The sequence below is a fragment of the Bicyclus anynana genome, chromosome 4, assembly GCF_947172395.1.
Source record: "Bicyclus anynana chromosome 4, ilBicAnyn1.1, whole genome shotgun sequence".
NCBI lineage: Eukaryota > Metazoa > Arthropoda > Insecta > Lepidoptera > Nymphalidae > Bicyclus > Bicyclus anynana.
This window is the reverse complement of record NC_069086.1, coordinates 9,542,195-9,568,506: the sequence shown is the minus strand read 5'-3', so window position 1 is coordinate 9,568,506 and position 26,312 is coordinate 9,542,195. Positions and strand designations below refer to the sequence as shown.

Below are 26,312 nucleotides of genomic sequence, written 5' to 3'. Positions count from 1 at the left end.
CTCTCATTTAATATACTTATTAATGATAACGAAAATTTTCTGAGAGTGTATACCCAACAGGTTAATTGCCTCTTTTTTAAATAGTGTTAAACTTAATTATTTCAAGTAGGTAGGTATATATTAAGCTATATTTTACTTTGTCCCCTCAATAATAAGCAGTAAAAATGATAAAGTAAAATAAAAAATGTTCACGTGAACCGAATCATAACAAATTGCCATGTGACGTCATTCACTTAGGCTACGTTTCACGTGGGGCTTTTTAGCTGCAGAAAATTGTATTTTTTATGTAGATACCTATGCATAGAAGTCTGATGAATAAAAAGTTTGTTCCAAATACGAAATGTTTATATTTATAGTATGAAGTTGGCTTTACCTTGTTACTTTTTCGCTGATCGCAAGGTGTTACAATCGCCTTCTTCTTAGAGTGCCTCTCCATGACTGAAGGTCGGCGGTCAGCTTTCTAAACTTTTCCTTGTCCATGGCTAGGCGGAATTCTTCGACTGTCTTTATGCCACTCCACTCCCTTATGTTTCGTAGGCAGGACTTCTTCCTTCTTCCTACACATCTTTTGCATGCAATCTTGCTCGTCATAATGGCTCTGCAAACGGTATCTATCGTTTCGATTTTCTAGGCATCTAAACTGTCTATATGCAAAAAATTTCGTTTTAGTATTGCAGACAAGTAGGTACTCTATTATATTCTTACCTACTTTCAAATGTACCTATTACCTATCTATCTACCTACTAGCTATTAATAGAAATTAAGCCTTGACTTGCTGTTCTGTGAAATAGATCTATCGCAATGTGAAGCTTGATAATAGGTATTATTACGAACATGTATCTACTACTGTTGTCACATTAATTATAAGATTAGGTAGCTATGTAAAATTTTTATGAGAAAATAATTATAATACCGATCGGTGAATCCTTAACCAACGAGCCAATTTATCCTTATACCCCATTATGAGAGCAAACGATGCCCGTGTTCCAATTTAAAAGTATCTATGGGTCGGATTACGCTCGCATACTCGGCATGTGAACGGGTAAATAAGCATCGAATCCGTGCATAATAGGCACAATGCTTCACAATGAACGAATGCCCACTCGACTGAATTGATAAGTGGGCTGTGCCGGGGAGCGCAGCCACTAGCCGCCCGACCGCCCGCCCGCCTGCTCCGCCGAACGCCTTCGCGCCACAGACGTTGCACGACTACGTTCCAGGCTATGCCTAAACTTGACGGTCTCACAGAGACAAAATCATCCAAAATTAAAATTATATTTTTAAAGTAATTAGGTCTAGGCTCTAGCTATTCATGTCATAATATTATATCGGTCGGATTCATCACCGAGGGGTGGTGGTTCGATCCCCGCCCCGTTGGTCTATTGTTGTAACCACTCCAAATACAGTTTTCCCGACTAATTGGAGGGGAATGGGAATATTGGCCACATTGAAAAGATATGGCAAATATTCTTTTTAAAAAAGAAAAAGAAAAAAAGATAAAGAATCTATATTAATTTTTATTTTATGTCTGTTCTTTTTTATTTTAGGAGCGGATGATTTTTGTTCTATGTATGTAACTTGATCACAATTGGCTACTCTTTTGCGAAGATCTAACTTATGAACTCATCCTCACAAAAACGTGAAGTTTATGAGGATGATTTATTTGGTACCGAAACAAAAACTATAACACTTTTTGTTTTGTACAATAAACTGAAAATAAAAAACCATTAGTGTAAAAAAATTTGATAACTTGTATAAAATTAATCTTTTGATAGATTGTATAAAAAAACAGACAAATCGAAGTACGAAATAGTCGCTGGTAGATGGAGACATTCAGTTGTTGATAGCCAGTCATTGAAGCCGCAAAATTCAAATTTGATTCTCCTACGATACGATTCACGTGTTGTAGGTCAAACAAACCCTACGAGTACACCATATCTAGAGCTATAGTGCGAAACTTTAAATTCATAAAGTGCATTTTAATTATCAAAAGTTATTTAATAAAATCTGTAGAAATCATTTTGGATCCTCAAATACTTAGTACATTTTTAATTTTTACATTATTTAATATACTCTCATTATACATATTGAATAAAAAAATTCGGACGAATTCTGCGACGGCTGAGTCTTTAGATATAGTTTAAATTTAGTATATTTCCTTTTAACAAAAATATTAATATCGTTTTAGTAGTTTTAACTTAACTTAGCACCAAATTAAGATACTTTTGAAAAAACATGTAGGTTAGGTAAAAACCAGTAATTCGGTACTGAGGCAGATCTGACGCTACAAATTCTATGAGGGGTCGGGTTATGCTGGCGCGGCGGGCGGGCGCCTGACCACTGGCCGCGGACGGCGTGACGGCGCGCGGCGTCCGCACGAGACTCTCCGGGCCTCTCCGAACGAGACTCGCGGACGTTTGTCCCGGCGTCAGTCACAACTCTCGCGTACAGCCTCGAGGCAAGCTGCGTGTACCATTCTCTCGCGGGTTTTCGCGCCAAATATTACGATCGCTACAAATTATGCGCGTCGTCTTTAATTTTTTATTTATTTTTTATTCTGATTTACTGATGGATTTTGATTCGGACTTGGCACCGTTTAATTGACTTTAATTGTGATGCGTTTATTTATTGTGATTTTTATTTTGTTCTTTGTGTTTTTACCTAAATCTACTAAGGCGATTCGATGGCTGTAAGTACTTTTTTTACCTATTGTTTTTATTTTTTAACTTATTCTTACCTGACTATCGATGTTTTCAAATGTTGTCCTAATTGTTGAGTAGATACTCTACATATAAAAATTTACTTATAATGATCTAAAACATTAAAAATATATTTTACTAACGTTTTATTGTAATATACCTAATGGCTTTATAATGATTATTTATCTGTAAAAACCGTGATATGTTTTAATCCTACATATTTTAAGGTAATATTAAGTATACATATAATTTTACTGGCTTCAAAAAGGAGCATTGCTCTTTACATGTGTGCCCGTAATTTTCAAACTGCATGGGATAGATTTTTTTTCTGATTTTTCTCATGATCGTTACAATCAATCCTGTCACCCCTTTTCGGCTTGACGTTGAGTTCTGGGACATCCTGTAGGTTGTAGATGTTTAAATGTGCAAAGTGAATTTTGATTTTTACCCGACTACAGCGAAGCCAAAAGGAAGGATTGTAGATATTTTGCTATGTATCACGTATTTTTATCTATCAGACAGATCAAGACAAAACACCGGTCGCTTCCGTTTTGGACGACGAATACCGGAAATAGAGAGTTAGCACAGCGATGAAAATTTTCAGTGAGCTTTATAGGTACATACACGGAATTATAAATAAGCGTTGGCTTTAGCGTTTTCTATGTCATGTGGGTACATACATAAACCACTTTGGGTAAGTAAATACTTGCTTTCAGTTGGCTTGATCATCAGCAGCAGAGGGCCTTTAGGTATGCCTAGTTCGGACTACTTTGGTATTTAAGTCGAATACGACGATTTTTGGGTAGTAAGTAGTTTAGTATGCTACTCGACTAAAATGCTAAAATAGTCCGAACTAATAAGCTAAAACAAGCGCTTGCAACCCGTGCATGCCTAGGTGTTTAGATCTATGAGCCTGTAAAAATCCCTTTATGTTGTCTACCTACCATGAGCTCTTAAATCCGTAGCTATTCCATAATATTTCGACATTTCGTACCCTGACGACCATTAAGCAGTGAAGTTATCGCAAGATTGTTTCGTAGTGATTTTGAACGTGGTCGACGATTTCATTAACTCATTCCGTACCACTGGTATTTACTGAGGTAATATTAGTTGCGCTCTTAGGAAAATGTGGACAGATATCGTGATGGTATGGTTTATGGTAACTTGGAAAAAATTATTGTGGTGGGCAGAACTACCAAGTAGAACTATATCCAACTTAGTCAATATAATCTATTGACTATCTCCAAATAAGGTATTTCAGTTTTAGCCTCCGGATCATGGGAGAGGTATGTTATTTAGCCTTGACAATATACCAAGAGTTGAAGATTACAAACTACACGCACATATGGCAGTCGATGCGGATTTTCCTAATAACGAATTAACCCATCTGTTAATCGGTTAATAGACTTCTATCGGTTTCTCCACATTGTCAATCGGTCTTAATTGTTTAATAGTGGCCATTGACCGTTGTGTGGCCAATATTAATTGTATCGATTGAAATCAATATAGATATAGGTTTGAACTTATTACCTATCTTAGTTTTACTCTGTGTTTTTTTTTAATAACTCTTTTAATTACCTACCTATTTTCGAAACTAAACATTTGCCATACCTTTTAAACATTATGACGAATATTTCTCATCCCCTCTAGTGAACTACAAATAATGTAAAGTCGGTAGTAAAAATTGTCCGACGGGCGGAGATCAAACCGATGACCTCTCGGTGTTTAGTGGAGCCCCCTTATCGACATAATAAGTATGAACCTACCTAAAAGTTTCTAATAGTCAGTAAAAATCTTCTAATGAAGTAAAAGCTTCTATCAACTCCGAGGAGTGGTAAGTGGGTATATAGAGTTCGATCCCTACCGACTACCTTCTAAACCATTAGGTATCATCGTACCAACTACTAACACAATCTTTTTAAATTATTAATATTGGTCATGGTTAATAGTTACCTACATATAAAATGATTACCTAATTATCTAAATTGACACGAAAGAAGAAAAGAGCGATCTGCTATATGAGCACGAACATTAGATTTTTTAACAAAGCCGTTGTTCCCTCAATTCAGTGATAAACGCCAGTCGTCAGTGGCGCATTGTCCTAAGGCCCGGTAACCCCGGGCCTAGGACGGCCATTCGTGATATACTATTGGCTGATGATAAACAATAATCTTTAGTTAGATATATAAAACCTAAAACCGTTTTAAGATTTTTATTTAAAAGTGCAATTATGCTAAAATCTCGATAATTATTACATGCTAAAAGCTATCATAGTTAAATTTTCTGAATAACTTTCAATAGGTACTTAGTAACAGTAAATTCATTAATAGTATACCATGACAGGTGCTGATATAGAAGCGGCAGGTATTAAAAAAAATTAGGATAGAAAGTGCATGTCATTCTTCTAAGCTTCATCAAATTATTAATTAATCAAATTTATTTTTATTAATTTAAAAACAAGCTAATTATAATTATTATTAGATGTGAAATGACAAAAATGAAGGTACATAAATACCTTCATTTTTAATTTCTTTGTTGGTTAACAGTGTACATCGAGTATGGCTTTAGTCCAGGGCGGCAAAGATTTCAAATCCGCCACTGGCAGTCGTTACGCAGGCCGAGGTAACCCGACCGTCCCCTGCGTCCGTCGCCGCTCGCTCCCTAATTGAACATTGCACTAATGAGCGGCGTTGTTCCGTTGCAACCCGCAATTATTCGCCCCGAGATTACACCCGGAAATACTCGCATCCCTGGAAATGCGACCTTTGTCCGATCGCAATTTACAGTAATCGGATCCAATTATTTCGACACATTTCGACAATTCTGAGTATAAGGTATTTAATACTGGACGTTTATTATTTCTTCCCTGTATGGGGATATGATGATAACCCGTGACATATTTTCTACTATTGCATGATTGCAATTTATAACCGATCTCAATACAAAAATTGCCAAGTTTACAACACTGGAAGAACATTGCTGCTGAAGAGTATGGATCGAAAAAGCCACTCTACTGCATGTATTATAAATATTATTTAATGGTTAAGTCAAACAAAAACTATCTACAATTTTTTTGTTTTTGTTTGTTTATGCATTGCTCAAAATTTAACACGTCGACGAAGTTACGGACGTCCGCTTGTGCCAAACTTACGCTTGAGTGCACTAGATCCAATGATTTACTCCCTAGTACCAATCGGTCGCAGAGATTTCGAAATATACTCCTACGTTTTACGAGCAAAAATTTCAAAACATAGACAGACGAGAATGTAAAAAGAGCGATTTATGGTGCATTCCCTCACGTGGAAATGTCACGACCAAATGCGGGTGAAATATTTATCACTCGTTTGTTCTATTCTGAAAATATTTTCCTTCCTATAACTTTACACTATGATATACTAGCCAGGGAAATGCTTTGCGATTTTCGTAGGGATTACATTGACGGACTATACATAGGTATAAACATACTAATGTACCTAAGCCCTACTTTTTAACTATGTAGTTTTTATGCATAACGATACTGTAGTATAATTACACATTACAAATACTTATACAATAAGTATTTGTAATGTGTAATTGTCTTTTTTTGAAAAAAATAACAAACTTGTGCTTTAAAATTTCATAAGCATAAGAGCATATTAGAATATTTAGCTATTTAACCTAACATAGCAAATACTCATATTAAATAATAATAATTGTTCGGCGTTTTAATTTTATTAGCGAAAATAAATATTCTTTAATTTTTTGTCAGGGTATAAAACTTTAATCAGAGTGTTTTCCAAGACAAAATTACCCTAAAATCGATGGGCTTTTTTTTAGTTTAAGAGTTTCTTTGCCCAATTTTAGATAGAGTTGTAGTTTAGCCGTCCGTCAAGAAGTGGTTTGTACATATTAGAAGGGAGGTTATACGCCTGTATAACGCCGACCGTAGCAAGCGCTACGTCATAGATAGTAGGTAAATGGCTACGTCTACGTAGCAGTTGCTAGCAAGGTATAGATTACGTGTCGTAAAAAGAGCGCTGATGCAAACGTTGTTGTTACAAAGTCTAATGATTACGTAATGAAAACTCATTATTAAAACTACTGAAGTTCATATTATAAATTACAAATATTTGCATAATAACATAATATTTCATTTGAAATATTTTATTATGAAGATTCAAACGCACTACTACTAAATTATGCATATAATAGTAGATAATAATCAAAAAAATCTAATAAATAATGTGTAATGAGTTTAACAGTAGCACAACGAATTTAATGTGACTAGTCCAGGGGAAGTACACCGTCATGCTAAGTTGTGCCAATAATCAGCGTTTTCCGGTCCGAAAAGTATGATTGCCAGTGTAAGTAAGTAATTACACACACAAAACATTTATGCCTCAGATTGACGGGCAGAATAAGATAGGCGCATTTAACGTCCTGTTTGTAGTACCTTTAAACTAATAGGTCCTGCAAAATGTAAACTTGTATACGAAACAAAACAAATTAGGTAAGCCTTCTGATTGTTCTGTTAACTATTAAAATAAATAAAATATTTTTGATTTGACACTATCATGAGTGTTATTTATATTAATTTATCATAAAACAAGGCTAACACTCACGTGACAGGAGTATGCCCGACTAGTTTCGAAGTAATAGTCATAAGCTGGTTCTTGCTACGCGGTGTGAGCCAAATATGTAAATCAATATTATAAAGTGTGTCTCAGCTCCGACGCACGAATGGAGTTTACCATTTCAAATCTACTGTCTAAATAGGTGTATACACTATGTACGTTTCAATAACTAGGCTTTAAAGTGAAAGGTGCGCAACCGAGGAGCAGCAGGCCGCGCCGTGCGCGCCCGCCTACAGCGTGAACATGAGCACCATTTTGGCGGCAGCGCACGATGAAAATTGCGCAGCATAGGTTGCGCACAAAAACGTAGCGCTGTCCATTCGTTCTACCCATATTTTTTTCATACCGGGGGCTATATATGAAACATCGATTCTTAAGGAGTGAACTCCAAAAATATGTTAAAAGTTTCAAAGAAGTGTGACTTTTCAATTTATTATAGGTATATGCCACAAAACATAGATACAGCAGTTTTACTAGGTTACGAGTACATACCCACAGTTTATGATGACAGTAAAATGTCGTTGCATGCTTTGCGTGCTGAGACGGCAGCGCGCTATTATTGTGACACGGTTTATACTACTCAATTTAAATGAAAGCACCTAGCCTACTCTATAAAGACTAGAGGTTACGTACCACTATCCACTACCGTAGCTTAAAATAAAAGACTACATCTCTACCGCACTCGTACCTACATTACATTAGCTAAATTGGATGCCCAAGGGAAATTTTGAAAGAAAGATTTCGCTACGTTTTGTATTGTTTGACGATTTTTCTTTAGTGGACACTGAAATTAGACGTGCAATCCTAAAATGATCATTAAAGTTTTCTGGTACACGTAAGAAAAGAATAAAATATCTTTCACCAGAAAAAAGTACCGCGCACGACGCGTTGTGGCAATCACAGAAAGACCAAAAAGCAAAATTGGTGTCGTGGATAACATGCAATTCGCGTTGTGGCAAAACCCCTAACAAAAAAAAATTCAAGATTTTTTTAACGACTTTTTTGCATTTTTAATGTTGAAACTAATGCTAAATTACAGCTTTCTAGTAGTAATACTTAGTCTCTGCGCTAAACCGCCTACAGACGGACATACGGACAGACGGACGGACATGGCGAAACTATAAGGGTTCCTTGTGGACTACGGAACCCTAAAAAATTAGAACGCGATATTGTCTTTTTCATATTTGACCCACTTGCTCGAGCCCCTAATGCACAGATTTCCTATGATTGAAATCCGTTATGGAGTATAAATAATCCCTCAGAGAGTAACAATCTTAGTTTTCGCTGAGTTAGCGAGGGCCGAGGGCCGTGTGTGGCAGACCGAAAAAAATAATTCCCTCGCTTGAGTTCCCTGTGACTTTGCCGAGCCGTCCCGTGCATCTGGTGGGACTTATTATTGGGGGCTGTTCTTAATGCTCTCATAACTTTATCTTTATACCTATTTAATATAATATAATTATTCTGTAGGTTCTGTATGTTATTGAACTCCTAATCGACTGGATAATATAACAACTGTAATCTCTAATTTTCATGTAAATTGTTACTATTTTACAAACGGCTAGATCAATTTTGTTTCCATTTTAAATTTTCTTAATAAGGCACAGGTTACCTAATACCCAAAGTTTTATCCTCCATCCATCAGCTTTGCTACAGAAAACATATGTAAAAATGTGGCCAAGCGATTTAGCGTTCGGGTACGATGTCGTGTAAGAACCGAAAGGGGTGTGGATTTTCAACATCCTCCTAAAAAGTTAGCCAGCTTCCATCTTAGATTGCATCATCATTTACCGTCAGGTGAGATTGTAGTAGTAAGGTCTAACTTGTTAAGAATAAAAAAATATATTATATTCTTCTCAGCAATTCTTCACTTGATACGTGTCTGTTTTTTGTATCACGGCGATACAAAAAAATATTATAGTCCGGACTATGATGACGTCACTTAACCTTAAAGTAATAATAACGTAGGTAATAACGTATCTAGAATCTAGATTATACTGTTAAGTTATTGGTTAGACAAATTAAATAGCTTGTGCAAATAAATTATGCGAGCAAAAACACGATAATCGGCTAGTATTATATTTAACTGCCGCCCAAGTTTTTACGATTGTGATTTTTATTGAATTTCCTCCACATCTCCCAGGGTGCACGATATGCCTGTGGGTGAAAAACGAGCTACTTCAAACGATTTTATTGCTCTGAACCAGACGTACGAGTAACATTCTTTAGTCTTTTATAGTTTTCCCATAACAAAGGAAACCAAGTCATAAGTACACCGTAAATGGCGGAAAATGTTTTTGATATACTAACGTGCTTAAAAGGATGTAAAGCTAGCTGTGACGTGTAGTTTTACACATTTATGTGCGAAACAATATCCTACTATCCTACTAATATTATAAACGCGGAAATTTGTATGGATGTTTGGATGTTCGTTACTCATTAACGCCGCTACTACTGAAGCGATTTGGCTAAAATTTGGAATGGAAATGGATTTTACTCTCGATTAACACATAGGCTACTTTTTATCCCGAAAAATCCATGGTTTCCCGAGATTTGCGAAAACTGATGATTTTAATGATATGAATGTTTGTTACTCTTTCTCGCCTCGACTACTTAACCGAATTAGCTGAAATTTGGTATTGAGATATTATATAGCATGGATAAACACATAGGCTACTTTTTATCCCGGAAAAATCCATGGTTCCCGAGGGATTTGTGAAAAACTAAATTCCACGCGGACGAAGTCGCGGACGTCCGCTAGTATGTAATAATGATAATAGGTGCACTTTGAACAATACTGTAGATTTGTTAAACTAAATAGTTGTTATTGCATAACAGTGCAACAATTAACAAGTGCGCTCTGGAACTGATTGTTTTCTTTCAACTTTCACCAGGGGTGTAGCTATCGCCATATCAGGTCCCCCGGACTACAGGGGCCCATTAATTAGTGTGAAATCAAAAAGTGGTTTAAATCTACAATATCTCTTAATCTGGTGCTTCCCGGAGAAAAAAAAAACATAAAAATCTGTTACAGAGATTTTCGGGCTTTGACGCTCGTCAATTGTGCCTCCCAAATAATTTTAATACAGGGCCCCTCCAAAGCAAGCTACACCACTGCCTTTAAACGTTTAACACCGTCCGTTTTCCCCGTGATTCAAGAGTTCAGGACTGAATAACCCTTTTCTAGGCAGGCGTGTTCCGCTAAAGGGTGCAACATCGCTTACAAAATAAAACTAGGTATCCGTCTACTCAATCCTTAGAAACTTTCGCCTTTATAGGTAGGTACTGGTACTAGCATACGCCGCGAAGTATCACACGCGTGGTTCCCAGGAATACGGGGATAAAAATATAGCCTATAGCACTCGGGGATATTGTAGTTGCCCAACAGTGACTTTTTTTTTCAAATCGGTTCAGTAGTTTCAGAGCCTATTCATTGCAAACAATCAATCAAATCTTTCCTCTTTACAATAATACTAGCTGACGCCGCGCGGTTTCACCCGCGTGGTCCCCGTTCCCGTTGGGGATATGGGGATAATATAATATATAGGTAACCTTCCTCGATTCCTGGGCTATCTATAACTGAAAGAATTTTTCAAATCGAACCTGAGATTAGCGCGTTCAATAAATCAAACAAACAAACTCTTCAGCTTTATAATATTACTATAGATTATACATATAAGTGTTGATTTATGAATGAACGTAAGAATTAAGATTGATATTGATTGAAATATGAAGAATTTTTCATTGACCTCTTAATAAATAGGAGATCGGTGGAATTTTCTGTCGATTTTCAGTGCAATGCCTTCATAGATGTGAAGGTATTGCATAAATATAGTGTGTAAGATACCAAGCATAAATAATTCACGTACTTATTCAAAAGAACATAAATCGTATAACCTAAATAATTATGGCGTGCAAGCCAAATATGTAATTAATATGCCTAAAAAGTTTTACCGGTGAAGGTGAAGGGCTTCGCTGGGGCTAATTTTGCGGAGTGCCGAGCTGCTATAAGGCTGTGTTTCCACCAGTATTTTGTGAAAATTCGTAGCGGTTTTATGACCACATTTACCTATAAGTACAACACTAATATTTAAGTATGATACATAGGTACTTTCATGCCTAATTGGAGAGGGCAAAAGTAGTGACAACTAAAAATAACAATTATTCTTTTGTATATATCATCTAATTTAAATATGACCGCATTAGGAGTGGGTGGGCAACACCTACGTCAAGAACCCAACGAGCGGTCTACGATTAATTGTTCAGGTTTTTGTTGTTCAGGAGTAGAACTGCTTATCGCCTTTTGTGCTCTTCTCGCCAATTAGGTACCTGTTTCACTTAGCATCAAGTGAGTTCACAGTCAAGGGTTAACTTGTCATTAAACGAAAAAGTGAAAATGAAAAAAGTCATTGAATAAACAAATCTTAGCTTTGATTGGAAAGGCAGCCTTGCAACTGCTCGATGCTCGTAGGCAAAGAGAGCTAGTCACCTACATAGTCTGCTAACTTTGCATACGTTAGGGGAAGCCTATACTTTACTCGTGACTATGTACACACGAAGTACGAATATAAGCGATACTAACACGAACCACACACAGTCAAGTATATCTCCAAGTCTGCAACACGATGTGGGCAGTGAATAAAATATCAAAACTATTCCGATACCGATATTTCGATATTTTTTACGGACGGTAAACTTGATGGTGTGTGGCGTAAAGGACTTAAGAGTGTGCAATATGTAATTTGGTGGTTACAAATGGTTCTGATTCTCAGATTCTGGAAAAGTTAGGAGCCTGATATTTGGGTAAATGATATTTTAAAGCGTTAGCTTCGTTATGACTATACAAAATACACAATTTGTAAAACTTTTCTCGATAGTTTATTTTTTTGAAAAATACATGTTTTGCTCACATTTTGCTTTCAATCTCAGGAAAAGCAAACTTATTTTCTTAAATTTTTGTTTTGTATAGAAAATTAGGTATACATCTTGAACATGGCCATTTTGTTTTTCGTTATGTTGTTTAATTTACTGGCAATTATTAGGTAAAAATGGTTTTGGCGCTCACGTCATAAAATTTGCGTCGAGCGTCAATCGCTCCGTGCTTTTCACTCACGTGAAAGTCATAATTCGGCGTCTCGTTTGCGCTTCGAATTTTATCCATATCGTACCGACACGCTGCGCGCTCTTAACAGTTTCGTTTTGTGCACGTGACTGTAAACAGCGATTCACTCGTGTCTTTAACTTTTTTTGTGAAATCTTTTTATTTGCTAATGAGCCGAGTGGACGTATGGGAGTAAGTGCAACAAATCGTGCAGCGCTTCGCCTCATTTGATGTGACACAAATTTATCCTCGCCGCTGTGCGACTTATTTTCACCGCCGACGATGTTCGCTTTGTCCTGACAAATTCATAAATTACCGACATCCTCGGAGTGTATTTGCTCGGCTTTTACTCACCCGATCCCCGTTCGGCCGTATCGACGGCCGCTTTGAAGTTGTAGCTCTTCATTAATTGAATATGAAGCGATAAGTAACTGTGACATCTTCATTCTCACACAGGACAAGTCTTATTAACAAGGCATCTATTTACAGTTAGTTATTTTGGCCAAGGATCTAGATTTAAATTAGTTCATTTTAAGTATAGGCTTTATTGTCTCGTCTAGGTATTTGCAGTGAAGTAAGAATATGCATTCTGATTTCTGAATAAATACAACTTCTTTCTACCTCTTCTTTCAAGGAAGTGAGTTGCTCTATTAATTTAAGCTTCATTACTCGATTAAGGGGTTTGACTCCGAAAGATCATATATTTGATCCTCACCTGTTGGACTACTGTCGAACCCACAGTCAACACAAGCTTGAGGTATGAGAAATATTGATCAAATTAAAAAATATGGCTAGTCTTAATTTAAAAAAAAAACAATTATACTTATTCGAATTTAAAGAAAATCGTTCATTGTATGGTAAGTTATATGCAGTCTAAGATGGAATCGAGCCAACTTGTGGAGGATGATAATCCACACACCTTTCGGTTTCTACACGACATCGTACCGGAACACTAAATCGCTTAGCGGTACGTTATTTGGTAACTAGCCACGGCCGAAGTCTCTCTCCAGACAGACGAGGGACCAATTAAGAAAACCTCAACTGGCCCAGCTGGGGATCGAATCCAGGACCTCAGCTTTGTAAATTCACCGCGCGTACCGCTGCGCCGCGGAGGCCGTCAAACATATTGCTTGACTTTATGCATTCAGTAATATCTTTACAAGACTCAGTTTTGTTAGGATAGATAAGTAAGTATCTATGTAGTTAGCGTGACCCTACCGTATGCATTTATGATGCACTGCGTAAATTACACTGAGTTATACCTACCTACGAGAACACCCTTCCTGTGTAGGTACCTACCTTACCTTCCTGTGTGTGTAGTACCTAGTAGGAGTAGGTATCTACTACCTTGTAGTGAGAGACAAAGTGTGTATTATACTTAGAGACCCATAACTTGCTGTTGTAAAACGTCATTAATACATTTAGTTATTTGGCTTAGTCCAGTCAAACTTCACTAGTCCAAGTTGTGTTCCTCCAACTGATCAGGTTCAGATATACCTATAGGTAATATTATTCACGCACCGCCTTCAAATTGATCATTATATTATATGTAGAAGATAGGTTGGTACGATTTCATTTTTGACTTTCTAATGTAGGTAATACCACCAGAAGACGTCATCTAATATTAGATCGCTACTAAATACTATTACAGTATTGAATTCGATTGAATTAAAGAAATATACTTTTCCGTTTTAGTGTGTCCCAAAATAACTTTATTTTCCAATAAAATTAAGTTTACTTTACTTGTCTACTGTACTTGTGAAGAGAAGTCCAGTTTTCTCATCCGACGTCCGATGAATGATGAAACAGAAAGATTGGACTATTGTAGAGATCATAGAATATTCAGTCATCACTGTAAAAGTCGGATCCGTCCGATTTTTTTTGATACACTTTTTGGATATGCTTTATTTATTTTGAACAAGCCGATGGCCCACCTGACGTAAGGTGCTAAACCGTCAACACTTCGCACAACCTCCTAAGGTTCCTACAATGGCTGCCCTCATGCCCTGCCCTGCGCCCGTCAACCATTGGCGTATCTAGGATTATTTCCTAGGGGGGGCCTGGCCCCCGACATCAAGTCTATTATTAGTATAATATCTAATAGAATCCATATCGGTAGCCCAGAATCCTAGGGTGGGCACAGGTCCATTGTAAGGTGGGCACCAGAGCAGCAATACTGCCTGAGGGCAGAAATAAACGGTAGAACTTCTCCGGACGAGATCTGGCATAAAAAGCTCTACTGTTACTATTAGGTACATTCACGCATTGAGTCAGTTGAGTCAAACTAAATCGAATGGTATAACTCCTAAACATAAAATAACACAGAGTAAAATATGTAGGTACTCGTAGCTTTATTTGTTACGCAGAGCAATGCGTCATACTCGTACAAAGTCGCCGCTCGCGCTTTGCGGCTTGCCTTGCCGTAGTATTTTCTTTGCTACGCTGTTTGAGTAATGAATGAGTTTTCAATTTCATAGTATGATCTAAGAGCCTGTAATGGTTCGACCATCTTCTTTATAACTCTCTCTTTATGCTCTCAGAAATTTCTATAGATTTATTATTTAATTGTTATATTTAATTATTATCTGTACTTATTTATGTATATTTTAAATGGGTGTATAACCTGAAGTAAATAAATTATTATTATTATTATAACGTCGTTTTTTTAAAAAGCTGCTATACGCGTTAAGGGCGATAGGAATTTGTATTTCGAGATTGCGGCAACTCTTCGCCGAACACCCTAAAAAATTATCTTTAAGTACAATGTGTTTAATATATTTTGTAAAATTCCAAAGCAAAATGTAAACACTATACCTAGTTGGCTATGTTAGGAGCATAGGCCGACAAATTCCCTAAACAAATCTCGGGGTATCACTCGCGTAGTTCCCTTTCAAGTGGGAATACAAAATATAGTCTACATATTATTTACCCTGATAATCTTTCACTACTTAGTAGCTTTCTAATTACAGTTCGTTTCATGTAGGATGGTGCGGGTGACAGTTCGTTTCACTCTTGAAAGTTTGTTGCGATTCACGATAATAGTACGTATTATGAACGTCATACAGGCGACTGCCACCGTACTCACGCTATCTGAAAAACAATAGTGAAAAAATATTTCATATTAATACAGTAGTTTTTGAGTTAATTTAATGATAATGATTCAAATCTTTTCGCTTTATCATTATGAGTATATAAGCTCAACCTATAAAGGCTTTTAGACCATGAAGGAAAGCACAACCATATCTGTTACCTAGTATCTACGATTTTGGCTCTGCTAAGATAATGAGTTAGCCGAAACTCAGTCATTAACTAATGCGGGTTCAAACGCTCTTGAGCGGTTATATCAATCGCATCACATTGTCTATTGTTCTCGCAATACTAGTAATTATTCCACCTCGCTAACGAACGACAATGCCAGAAGATATTATCTGAGGTCTCTTAAGTGATTGCCAGATAATAGAGATACCAGACAAACACGTATACCTTTAGTTCTGTAGCTACGTGGCTATTACTTAGGTCTTCCTAATAAAGTTATTATACCTACCTACCTAATGTACTTAAATTGAACCTCAGAACTGGCATCTAAATCTGATGTAATAAAATATTATTATTGAATTAGGTACTATATTAGGCATTTTGGCCAGACCTTCAGCGCTTTAGAAAATACTAACAGACGCCACGCGGTTTCATTCACGTAGTTCCAGTTCCCTTGAGAATATGGATGTAAAATATAGTCTTACAAATAACGTGGCTTTCTGGTGGTAAAATTATTTTCCAAATCGGTTCAGTAGATAGTAGTAAATTACCCTAAAATGACACAAACTTTACCTCTTTATAATATTAGTATGGATGAAAGGCAAATAATATGTAGTTTGAACTGAATTTGGGTGGTAAGGTTTTTAGAACCTCAGTTGCCCAAGTACCTACTTATCTTATTGTATTTTCTACGGGATATGACGAGAAATTGTCCAGTCGCTAGTCACGATATAGCTTTATAGCAACCTTTCGCTAGAGACATTTAAAGATTAATGGTATTTTTACAACTGTACTTATTTTAAAACCAGAAGGGAAATATTTTAAAAAACGCTGGCAAAGCCAAATAAAAGTAGCAATGCAAAAGATAAGGCACGTTGACACTCGAACCCCTGTAAACCCTTGCGCAAACACCACCGCCACACCGTGGAGGCCACTCGCCGCACTTTTGATGGAAAACATACAAATTGTAATTAAAAAGGGTTCATTTAAAAGCGAAATCATGGTAATGGTGGATACATTTTTTAGACGTGACTCAACGATACCACAATGGCAGTCATAGGTACTTATTCTATACATATCAATCACTTTGCATATACCTAATAGATAGAGGTTTAAAATTATGTGCAGAGTACCTAATTATTATTAATGACGTGCCGTGATAGCCCAGTTGATATCACCTCTGCCCCTAATTCCGGAGGGCGTAGGTTCGAATCCGGTCCGCGGGGCAATGCACCTCCAACTTTTTAGTTATGTGATATCACGTGTCTCAAACAGTGAAGGAAAAACATCGTGAGGAACTCTGCATACATGAGAGTTTACTTAATTCTCTACGTGTGTAAAATCTGCCTAACCCCTTTCATTTTGAGAAGACTCGTGCTCACCAGTGAGCCGAATATAAGTAGGAACGACTGACGTGCTCTCCGATGCATAGGGGTGTGACCACCACCAACTTCCCAACTCTGGGCTGAGAATTTGTAATGAGAATTGATCGGAAAATAGTAGGTAAAGCTCCATAAGACCAAGGCTCGTACTCCGGTCCTCGTAATCGGAGGCAGTAGGGTATACGTCATGTCCATGAAATAAACATAAACGTGTGTTAGGTCTTTTGTTCAGGCAGACTATGTCCAGTGTCCTAAAATGTCGAGTGTGCTGAGCGGTCTGCAGACTGATTCACTAACTTTGACGTATGTTAATTGTCATAGACGAAATTGAGATTCTATATAGTAAACGTCATTCGGTGTCTACTGATAATCCTTCGTAGATATCATACGGTAGATGATACATCTGAGTTGATTTGATGTTTATTTTAATAGGTTGTTAATAAATACTAAATTAGTGAATAAGTCATCCTCATTCATCATCATTATCAGCTGATGGACGGCCACAGCTGACAATAGGCCTCTTGCATGGACTTCCAAGCACAATGGTTTCGAGCCGCCAGCATCCAACGGTCCCTGCAACCCGTTTGATATCCTCGGTTTACCTAGTTGGGGGTCGACAAACACTGCGCTTTCCGGTGCGGGATCGCCATTCCAGTACCTTGGGACCCCAACGTCCCAACCGGCTCTTCGAACTGTGTGGAATGCTTATTGCCACTTCAGCTTCGCGACTCGCTGAGCTATGTCAGTGACTTTGGTTCGTGTGCGGATCTCCTCATTTTTTATTCGATCACGCAGAGGAACTCCAAGCATAGCTCGCACCATCGCCCGCTGAGATGATGAGATGAGTCAGCTGTCTCATAATGTCCAATTTAGATGTACTCGTATGTGCTTCCGTAGTGTTTTTTGAGTGTAACATATCTTCAAATTCATGAATATATCGTGGTCTTAGACTTGGAAACATTGGTTTTTAGACTACGATATCTTCGTGGATGTCTTTTAAGTCCAAGACTAGGTAATAGACATTCATTCATTTGGTCAGGGCAGTTCGTGTCATGTCAGCGTACTGACTTCCTGCGAATATTAATCTGACCTACTTAATAAGATACGATGTCTACATAAAAGCGTGCATTCGATTAATAAAATGGTTCAATTAAATTGCCATTACGTGCTGAGTTCGATAATCATATTTCATTAGGTTTATGTACCTAATAAGGTTCAACATTAGCATAGCCGACCTGAATAATATTTTTTAAAGATGTTATACCATTTCATAGATATTTCTTAGTAAATATCTATGTACCATTACCTAATAGGTGTACGACGTACGTACCTAGGTTTGGGACTTATGTGCCCCTGAAGAAGCTTTTCTTTTTCTATCTAGATTTTCTACCTACCCATTAACCTTATAAAAAGAGACGGTGTAACATTTCACCAAATATAGGTGTAGTTATTTCTTACTAGTATGTAGTAGTAGGTGTAGTGATCAACATAACTCTTCAATAAGTTCATTACTTACTTATGTATCAAATTTATTTCAATAATGTACAACAATTGTACATTTCACGCGACGACTTAGACAAATCGCCCTTGTATTGGACAATTTGTTGAGTAATCCCAACATTTATTTCAATTATTTCAGGTTCCTTCTCAATGGACGTTTCCCACATATAAATTGGTTCCGAGATTATGCACGTGCTTCGAATAAATTTCATTTTAATAGCTACTTGATAGTGAAACCTATTCTGAAATTATAATTTTAAGGGTCTAGTAGGTAACATTTTGTCCCGTTTTATTAATAAAGCAATTTGTTTGCAAACCTTTGGGCATGCATAATAAATTTCTACGTTTAGTTTACATTTTGTTCGTCGATTTTGCATTTTCCTATTAATACGAGTAGTTGATCAGGGTCTGCAAATTTTTCTTTTAAGCCGTATTAGCTCTGATTCTGTTATTTTATACCGTTATATCATTATGGAGAACCGAGAAAGTAATACATTTTAAACTATTGTAGAGTTTTGTCCTCTCCCATAGAGTTTTCTTCGTAGCACCTTAATATTTCTTTTAAACACTAGACAATCTATACCTATGCAGAAGATATTTTACCCAAGTGTGTTCTCAATCGTATTCATATTTGGATTCACTAACAAGACTGAATAGAGATCAGACTTTAGCTTTACCACAGAGCTTTACTTACAATCTCTTTGACACTTACCTAAGCCTAGGCATATCTCCAAATTCTCATATCTTGGTTGTTACTGAGTTTAATTTGTTAGAGTTTCGCTTTTGATGAGCTGCTCCGAGACTTGCAACTATCCGTCGACGAATAAGCAGGTATCAAGACGCACGCCAAAGTTCTTTAATCTATAGAATTTGGCACCCACTAAGGTGTCGATTTCTTTTGTACGCATAAATGATAACGACACACACTTAAGTATGTTGAATTTGGCTCCCTATTATGTTTTATAGGATACAATTATTCATATATCTAATTACCTACCTACAAGTAGTAGTACCGGTAAGAACAGGAACAGATTACATTGAACTTAGAAGAGATGAAATTTTTACTTCCCTTGTTTTGAAATAAAATAACCCGCCTGATAGAAATGGTCGTTGATTTTGATTAATGGCAGTCATTACTGGAGATCAACTGTACCTACCGAGTGTGTCGAATGGTACACAATTAAAGTATCATTGTTCCCGTGGCTAATGAAGCACGGAGGCTTGCCGCGACGCAGCGGGGGCCAGACGACTCTCTTGCCTCTGATTGTAACAAATTGAAATTTCTTCGGGTAATATAACTAATTGCTTTCTCAACCTACAAAGAAAAGACGAGTATAGGGGTTCGGAAGTGAATCATCATATTTTTGTATTGCCAATTGAGTGCAAGTAAAATTTTATTTCAGATTTTATTGTTGAGTAACATTTCATTAGCTACGTGCTTTTGTACTCAGTGGCGTGCAGTTCATAGATACATAAACACAGTGCATACCATGAGGATTCATTATGGAGGATTTCTTTGTCTCTCATTATTATTGGAGGAGGAATTTTCTATTTTGAACAATATTTACGTATAGAGCCTACCCTAGTTAAAAGCCTCGTAACTACCTACATATTTGTTTGCCTTATCACGTGTCTCAAATGGTGAAGGAAAACATCGTGAGGAAACCTGTATACCTACCAGAGAATTTTCTTAATTCTCTGCGTGTGTGAAGTCTGCCAATCCGCATTGGGCCAGCGTAGTGGACTATTGGCCAACTGAAAAGGAGACTCGAGCTCAGCAGTGAGCCAAATATGGGTTGATAACGACGACAGCATTCTAATTTGCGTAGGACAAGTAAGAACATTCAACAAGTATTTTTGTAGGTACCTATGCTAAATTAATTCTGCTCTTTGCTAAAATTGTCATTAGGACCTTGGACCTACATACGAAAAGCATTGTTAAAGTTTTCTCTTTAGGCAGATTTTGGTGGCGGTACACGCACATCCGTCGCTTGCTACAATCATATCGTACTTAATCATCATTAAAGCCGGATCAGCCGTCGGTGTTTCGCTCCGCGTCGCCAGCGAGCGATGTCGGTGCAACCGCGCCAGCTGTGTTCCCGTATAAACCATTTTTTCCACTAAAGGGCTTTTAGATTGCTAGTTGATGCCGCAGTTGCGAAATCAGCATTTCAAATCTTCTATGTATGAAAAATTCGAGCAATGAAAGATAAATTTGCAAATAAAAGCTCGCGCCCCATAATAGGATGCCCGCATATGTTGCTTCAGTTTTACGGAATAAAAAGTGTAACCTATTTTAATATTGTCGAATCACAAAGCGGTCTGAGCAAAGGATCGGTGTTCTTTTGTGTGCCGCAACCAGTTGTTACAATGCGGACCCTTTGCCTCTGCGTAGCTTTTTGTCTACTAGATCGAGATAGACGCGTAAAATTTGATACGGGAATTATTGTATTAGATTGTGCTTGCACGTGCGCAGCGTGACGAATGCGATAATGTTCGACGCTGGCTCCGACGAACAATCGCATTCCACATGAATTAACCATAATGAAGACACGGTTATGAACTCTATGGTAATTTTGCGCCTGCGGCGGTTCGATTTGACGTAGCTGTTACGACTCCCAATGGCTACAGTTTGCGGCTAAATGGAGGGTGCTGCGAACTAACAGTATCGGTAGCAGCCAAAATTACGGTACGATTGCATTGATAAATTGTAATGAAAGCCCAAATCCGCTTACCGGCCGACCGGCTGCCCATTTCCTGGGACATTGCATTTGACAATGAACTAATGCGAACCTAATATTGAAACTGGTATTCCGTGATGTAGGAAAACTAGACTAGGAACATAAATTTATTTCACTCAATGGTCCTATTTTCCATTTTAAAATGTTCGTGTATTTGTTGATAGCAACGACGTAATGCAAATTGTATGTACACCACCACGCGTCACAAATGACGTCGCGTGCTCTCTCCATAAATCCCCCGAGGCCTAGGCTTTGCCGGATATCGCTTTCCTCAGCGAAACGCGCTAATTGTTAATCACAGAACTTCAAGTGAACGTCGATAACGAAAAAAGAAAAAAGCACCTTAAGGCTTTCTACTTAACAACAGATCATTTTAGGTAAGTAAAAAATATGAAACAACGAGGTAGGTATGTTTGTGCTTAAAGTAATGTTTTAAGAATCCTATTCAGTCGGAAAAGTATGTAAATTATGGCAAATGCAGCATTCAGGAAATACGACGCTGACAATCCACAATTTGCAACAAATAATAATCGGTTAGTCACGCAAAGACATTTAATTCATGCCAATCCTCAACAGCGCGCACCCCTCGGCATGTCGGAAGCGTAGTCATCGGTAGCGAGTGTCCTTGGCAGCACGACATCAATGAAATTTTATATTCGGTCCACCATAACCCAGTTATCGTAATATGAGCGTTAAAAAAAGTTGCAAGTACGCCATCCCTCAGTAACGAAACGGAGGGCGAATGTACTCGTAGTACCATTTGCCCGCCCGTCGCAACCGCACGTAAGCTTCCTTAATCAGAACTTTACGGCCATGCCACGCACGCACAGTTTGCCAGTTGCCTATAAGCTCCTTGACGATTTCGAATCATTCTTGTTTTGCTTTCCGACGTTCTCGTATCTCTTGTCGTGCGATTTAAATGTAAAGTACGTTTTATTGGTCGCTATTCTTTAAACGATATGTATAATTAGTTGTATATAACTATTTAATTTAAGCTTTTGAACGTCGCATGCACTCGCGTAGTACAGTAGCCTAATATGATTGGTATACGCCGCAAAGCGTTTATATAAAGTTTTATTTTGTTACAGAACTAAAAACGGTATCAATTAAATAAAGAAACATGTGCCATTGAATGTGTAATAAATGTATGCTCTACAATGAGCTTATTTGTTGACTTGCGGCACATCAAATCTTCAGTATCAAACTTGTCAGAGATGGTTGACAAAATATCGACATCAGTATGTAAAGATAAAATTCAAAAGGAACGCAAACAAAGTGTAGACTCAGCTCTGTACGGTAGTTCTATATACAAACCGACTACGTTGGGATTTGGAGTGCGGTTTTCACAAAGTCAAGAAGATATATTCAACGACACGCCTTCATCTCGACTACGCAGTCACATGTCTCTTCCGAATTTAGGCAAAAATGAAAAAACGTCTACACCGCGGACGAAGATTGTGGAAATAAACGGTGAAAATAATGCAAGTGGAAATAAAAATACTATTCAAATATCTCCTGACAACATCAACGACTGGATTATTGCAACTTTGAACAAACGTCCTCACTTCGATGATGGTGGACAAACGCACCCCGTAGATTTTATAGAAAGCATCAAATATTATATTTCTGTGCTAAATATGGATAATGATCGGAAAATTAATTTCATTATATCGTGCCTCGAAGGTTTGCCGCTAATGTGGGCGCGTTGCTTCAGAAACGAGTTTCAGGATGTAGAAGATTTTTATGAAGCTTTTGAGCAAGAGTTTTGGGGTCCCGATAGGCAAAAGTCTATTCTTTGTGACATGAAATTAGGGAAATATGACGAAAATAAATCTCGAATGACCATGTCAGAATATTTTCTGTTTAAAGTGTCAAATTACAAACATTTAAGCCCGCCTCCGTCTGATTTGGAGATTGTTTATTCATTGGCTGCACATTTCCCTTCTGTTGTGGAGTTGGAGCTTCGCCTGACACCGAAACCTACATTACGGGAGGCATACAGTTTGCTCCGTCGGAGGGAAGGCGAAGCGAATGACTTTCTCCCTAATTACTTGTACGAAATGTGCGAAACGTTCCAGCGCGGCTCGCGATCTGAATCAGCACGACGTCCTGAAGAACAACCTTCTAGCAGCGGAGATGATAAAAATAAACCTAAGAAATAATATTCGCCACAGAATATTAAAACCCAAAAATGTAACATGTGTTTCCAAATTTAGTTTACTTAAGTAACTAAGTTATGTATGCAGTTAACGTAAGATAAATGTATTGTCAATCGTTCTCTGGAATTTGGCAGACGCTCTCTCCGCGTCTCGATTTTATTTCAGGTAGAAAATATGCATAATTATTGTTGTAATAAAGCATTCCAAACCAAAGTTTGAACAAAGAATAAGTGGTTATATCAACATTGTCACATGTTATTAAATAAATATTGAGTTATTTAGTGATTCTTTTTATTTTATTTTAATTAAATAGTTAGTAGATTTCGATGATAAGTGTTAAGTAGTTATCTAATCCCATATATTGTACTAACATGATACACGTGGAACGCAAGTGAATTTCTTATTACCAGAATCACCACCACAATAATTAGTTAGGATCAACAGTTCATTAGGACCTCTGTAAATAATTTTTCATACCAACGCTCGTACGGCGAAATGCCTACTAGCAGCACCTTTTTGCTGCCGAGCAGTCCACAGTAGTACCTATCTACTGCTGTGTTCCGCTCGCAAGGATATCTTTGCTGATGTATACGGTCACAACCTAGAGTATACGCTTCACGGCCTCAGGTTAATGGACATTAAACACTTTAGTTTAAGTAGCACTTAGGATTTTTTATGTTCTTTAATACGCTGCAAATTGCTGTAGATACCTACTATTTATTGGCGATGGTTGTCCTTTATCTGCGTTGTATGCAGAGGCGTTTTTAACTCACGTAGCGCCCGGGTGCAATAATCACCCTCTAGCACTCTCTAGTACCTAGGCGTGCTGAGCACTGTTAAAGTGTAACTGTCTGGGTAGCAAACATCTAAATTCAGATCCTTCTACTGTTTTAATTTATGAAGAAATATAAATATACAAAAAAATATAATCATTTTGATTGATAAGTATGTATGTATCTATCTACCGCGCCTGGGTGCAGTTTCACCTAAGTGATGACCTAAGGGCACTCGGGCGCCCCTGAGATCGCGGCGCCCGGGTGCATTGCACTCCTTGCACCCAAGGTAAAGACGCGTCTGGTGGTATGAAAAAATCTTATTTATGTCGTGACAAATATATTACGAGAGAATAATACTAAAGTCCGAACTTCCTGATAGGTTTGTATTTTTAATTCGTAGAGCGCTTCATGAGAACGAAGGCAACTGGACGGAGGCGGAGTGCGGCGAGGCGCGGCGGCGGGGCGAGCTGTGGGGCGGGCAGGCGCGCGTGTGCCGCCGCCAGCCGGCAGCCATGCCGCACGTGGCAGCCGCCGCGCGCCTGGCCCGCGCAGCCTGCCTCGCCGCGCACGCCGGCGAGCGCTGGAACTGCAGTTCCATCGAGTTCGCGCCGAGATACACGCCCGACTTACTCACAGGTAATAACCGTACACACACACTCACTTCTTTAGCAGCTTATTACCTGACTGTCAAGAAGGGTTATGTTTTTCACGCGTATCTTGTATGTATGTAAGTATGTATGCTTGTATGTGTCATTATTACCTCATACCTTACAAGCCGCTGAACGGATTTAGGTAATCAAGACATCGCTACATTCGTCGTAATAACCCTAGTGTTCTTTAGATAGGTAAAATTAAAAAAAAAAACCAACAAGACGACTGTGCAACGCTATAGACTTGAGGTGAAAATGTATATTTTTTTAAATACTATCTACAATATGGGTATCAAATTATACGGCTCATCATGACCATTATAATAAAATACCATGAGGAAATCGTTATTAATTTTAAGTTTAACGACCTACTTTAGGGCGGGGCCTCCGTTTTATAGGAGAAATATAAAACCACCAAGGTGGCTCTAATGCACGCCTGACTTACTCACAGGTGTCATCTTTATCAGCGCCAGGCCGTCCTTCACAAAGGAGAAAGGATATAGAGATTAAAACCACCACCAGTTTTAATGTAGGTTGGTAGACTTAGATAATGTTAAATTCATTAACGACCACTATCAGAACTGACGAATTACAGTTACATACGTTACCAGAGTATACAGTGCCGTTACTTATATATTTAAGTAATACACCTACTGACCGGACATTCCGCCGCCTTCCGCCGCGGGATATCCTTCGATGCTCCAGAGATAACAGGACAGGGTTACTCTGACGTCATAAGTTTTCGCCAGCCAGCGGAAGTAACGAGATGATCGTGATTGCCCTACGAAATAAATATACTTCCTAGACCAGGAATGCATGGACTAAAGGACATGGTATTAAGCTGGACGGTAATGGCTTTCCCTGACGTATTCCTGACACAAAGCGCAAGGGCCAATGTGCAATTAGGTTGTCGTTTTGTTGCGACAATGATGGTATTCTAAAATGGCCCTTTGACTGGAAGTTAATTTTAATTCTGGCTGAATTCCTTTTCGGTTTCATTATATACGTATTACGAAGAAAACAATTTAAGAAAAAGCTTTCAGAACGATTAAACCAATATAGTGTATTATCTATGGATTATCGGGACTGACTGACTACGTCTTAATACCTATTTGAACGTGTCATATTATTTGTTCCTTAATATACGAGAACAGCTAAGACGACCGACGAATGGAACTCGCAACTTTTACATTGACATGGCAACTTTGTCTACGGTTACGTAGCTAATTACTTAAGTAGTTGGAACACCTTCTTTCATTCAGTAGGAATGTTTCTTTTTCAGTCTGAACTTGCTTAGGTACCGTCCATTCTAAGAACATCTAAGTAAGAAAAATACAATGTAACAAAGAATGTCCATTGTCCATTCACTTAGTTCATCCCATTTCATTAAAGTTCCTTTATAAATGTGGTGTTCGGAGTGAATCCGCTTCGTCTAGGAC

The 26,312-nt window shown here is 37.9% G+C and overlaps 2 protein-coding genes across 3 annotated transcripts in view; both read left to right on the top strand.

Moving 5' to 3' along the window:
• The first annotated feature begins 2,290 nt into the window (after positions 1-2,290).
• Positions 2,291-26,312, top strand: part of LOC112043354 (protein Wnt-11b-like) — a 34,465-nt gene continuing 10,443 nt past the window's right edge. The window contains exons 1-2 of the mRNA XM_052881423.1: positions 2,291-2,689; positions 24,624-24,859. Coding sequence (XP_052737383.1) covers positions 2,616-2,689; positions 24,624-24,859 — 310 coding nt within the window. The 5' untranslated portion in view covers positions 2,291-2,615. The remainder of the gene's footprint in view (positions 2,690-24,623; positions 24,860-26,312) is intronic.
• On the top strand, positions 20,915-24,593 carry LOC128198078 (uncharacterized). Of its 2 annotated transcripts, none has more exons than XM_052881424.1 (2): positions 20,915-22,071; positions 22,377-24,593. In XM_052881424.1, exon 2 carries the CDS (start codon positions 22,446-22,448, stop codon positions 23,448-23,450), a length of 1,005 nt encoding a protein of 334 aa, XP_052737384.1. In that variant the 5' UTR covers positions 20,915-22,071; positions 22,377-22,445; the 3' UTR covers positions 23,451-24,593. The 2 variants fall into 2 exon arrangements, with proteins under 2 accessions (XP_052737384.1, XP_052737385.1); XM_052881425.1 differs by lacking the exon at positions 20,915-22,071 and adding an exon at positions 22,087-22,214.

What these genes read in the sequence shown, in the direction of transcription:
- LOC128198078 (XM_052881424.1), top strand. Translation starts at nt 22,446, where the DNA reads ATGAGCTTATTTGTTGACTTGCGGCACATCAAATCTTCAGTATCAAAC.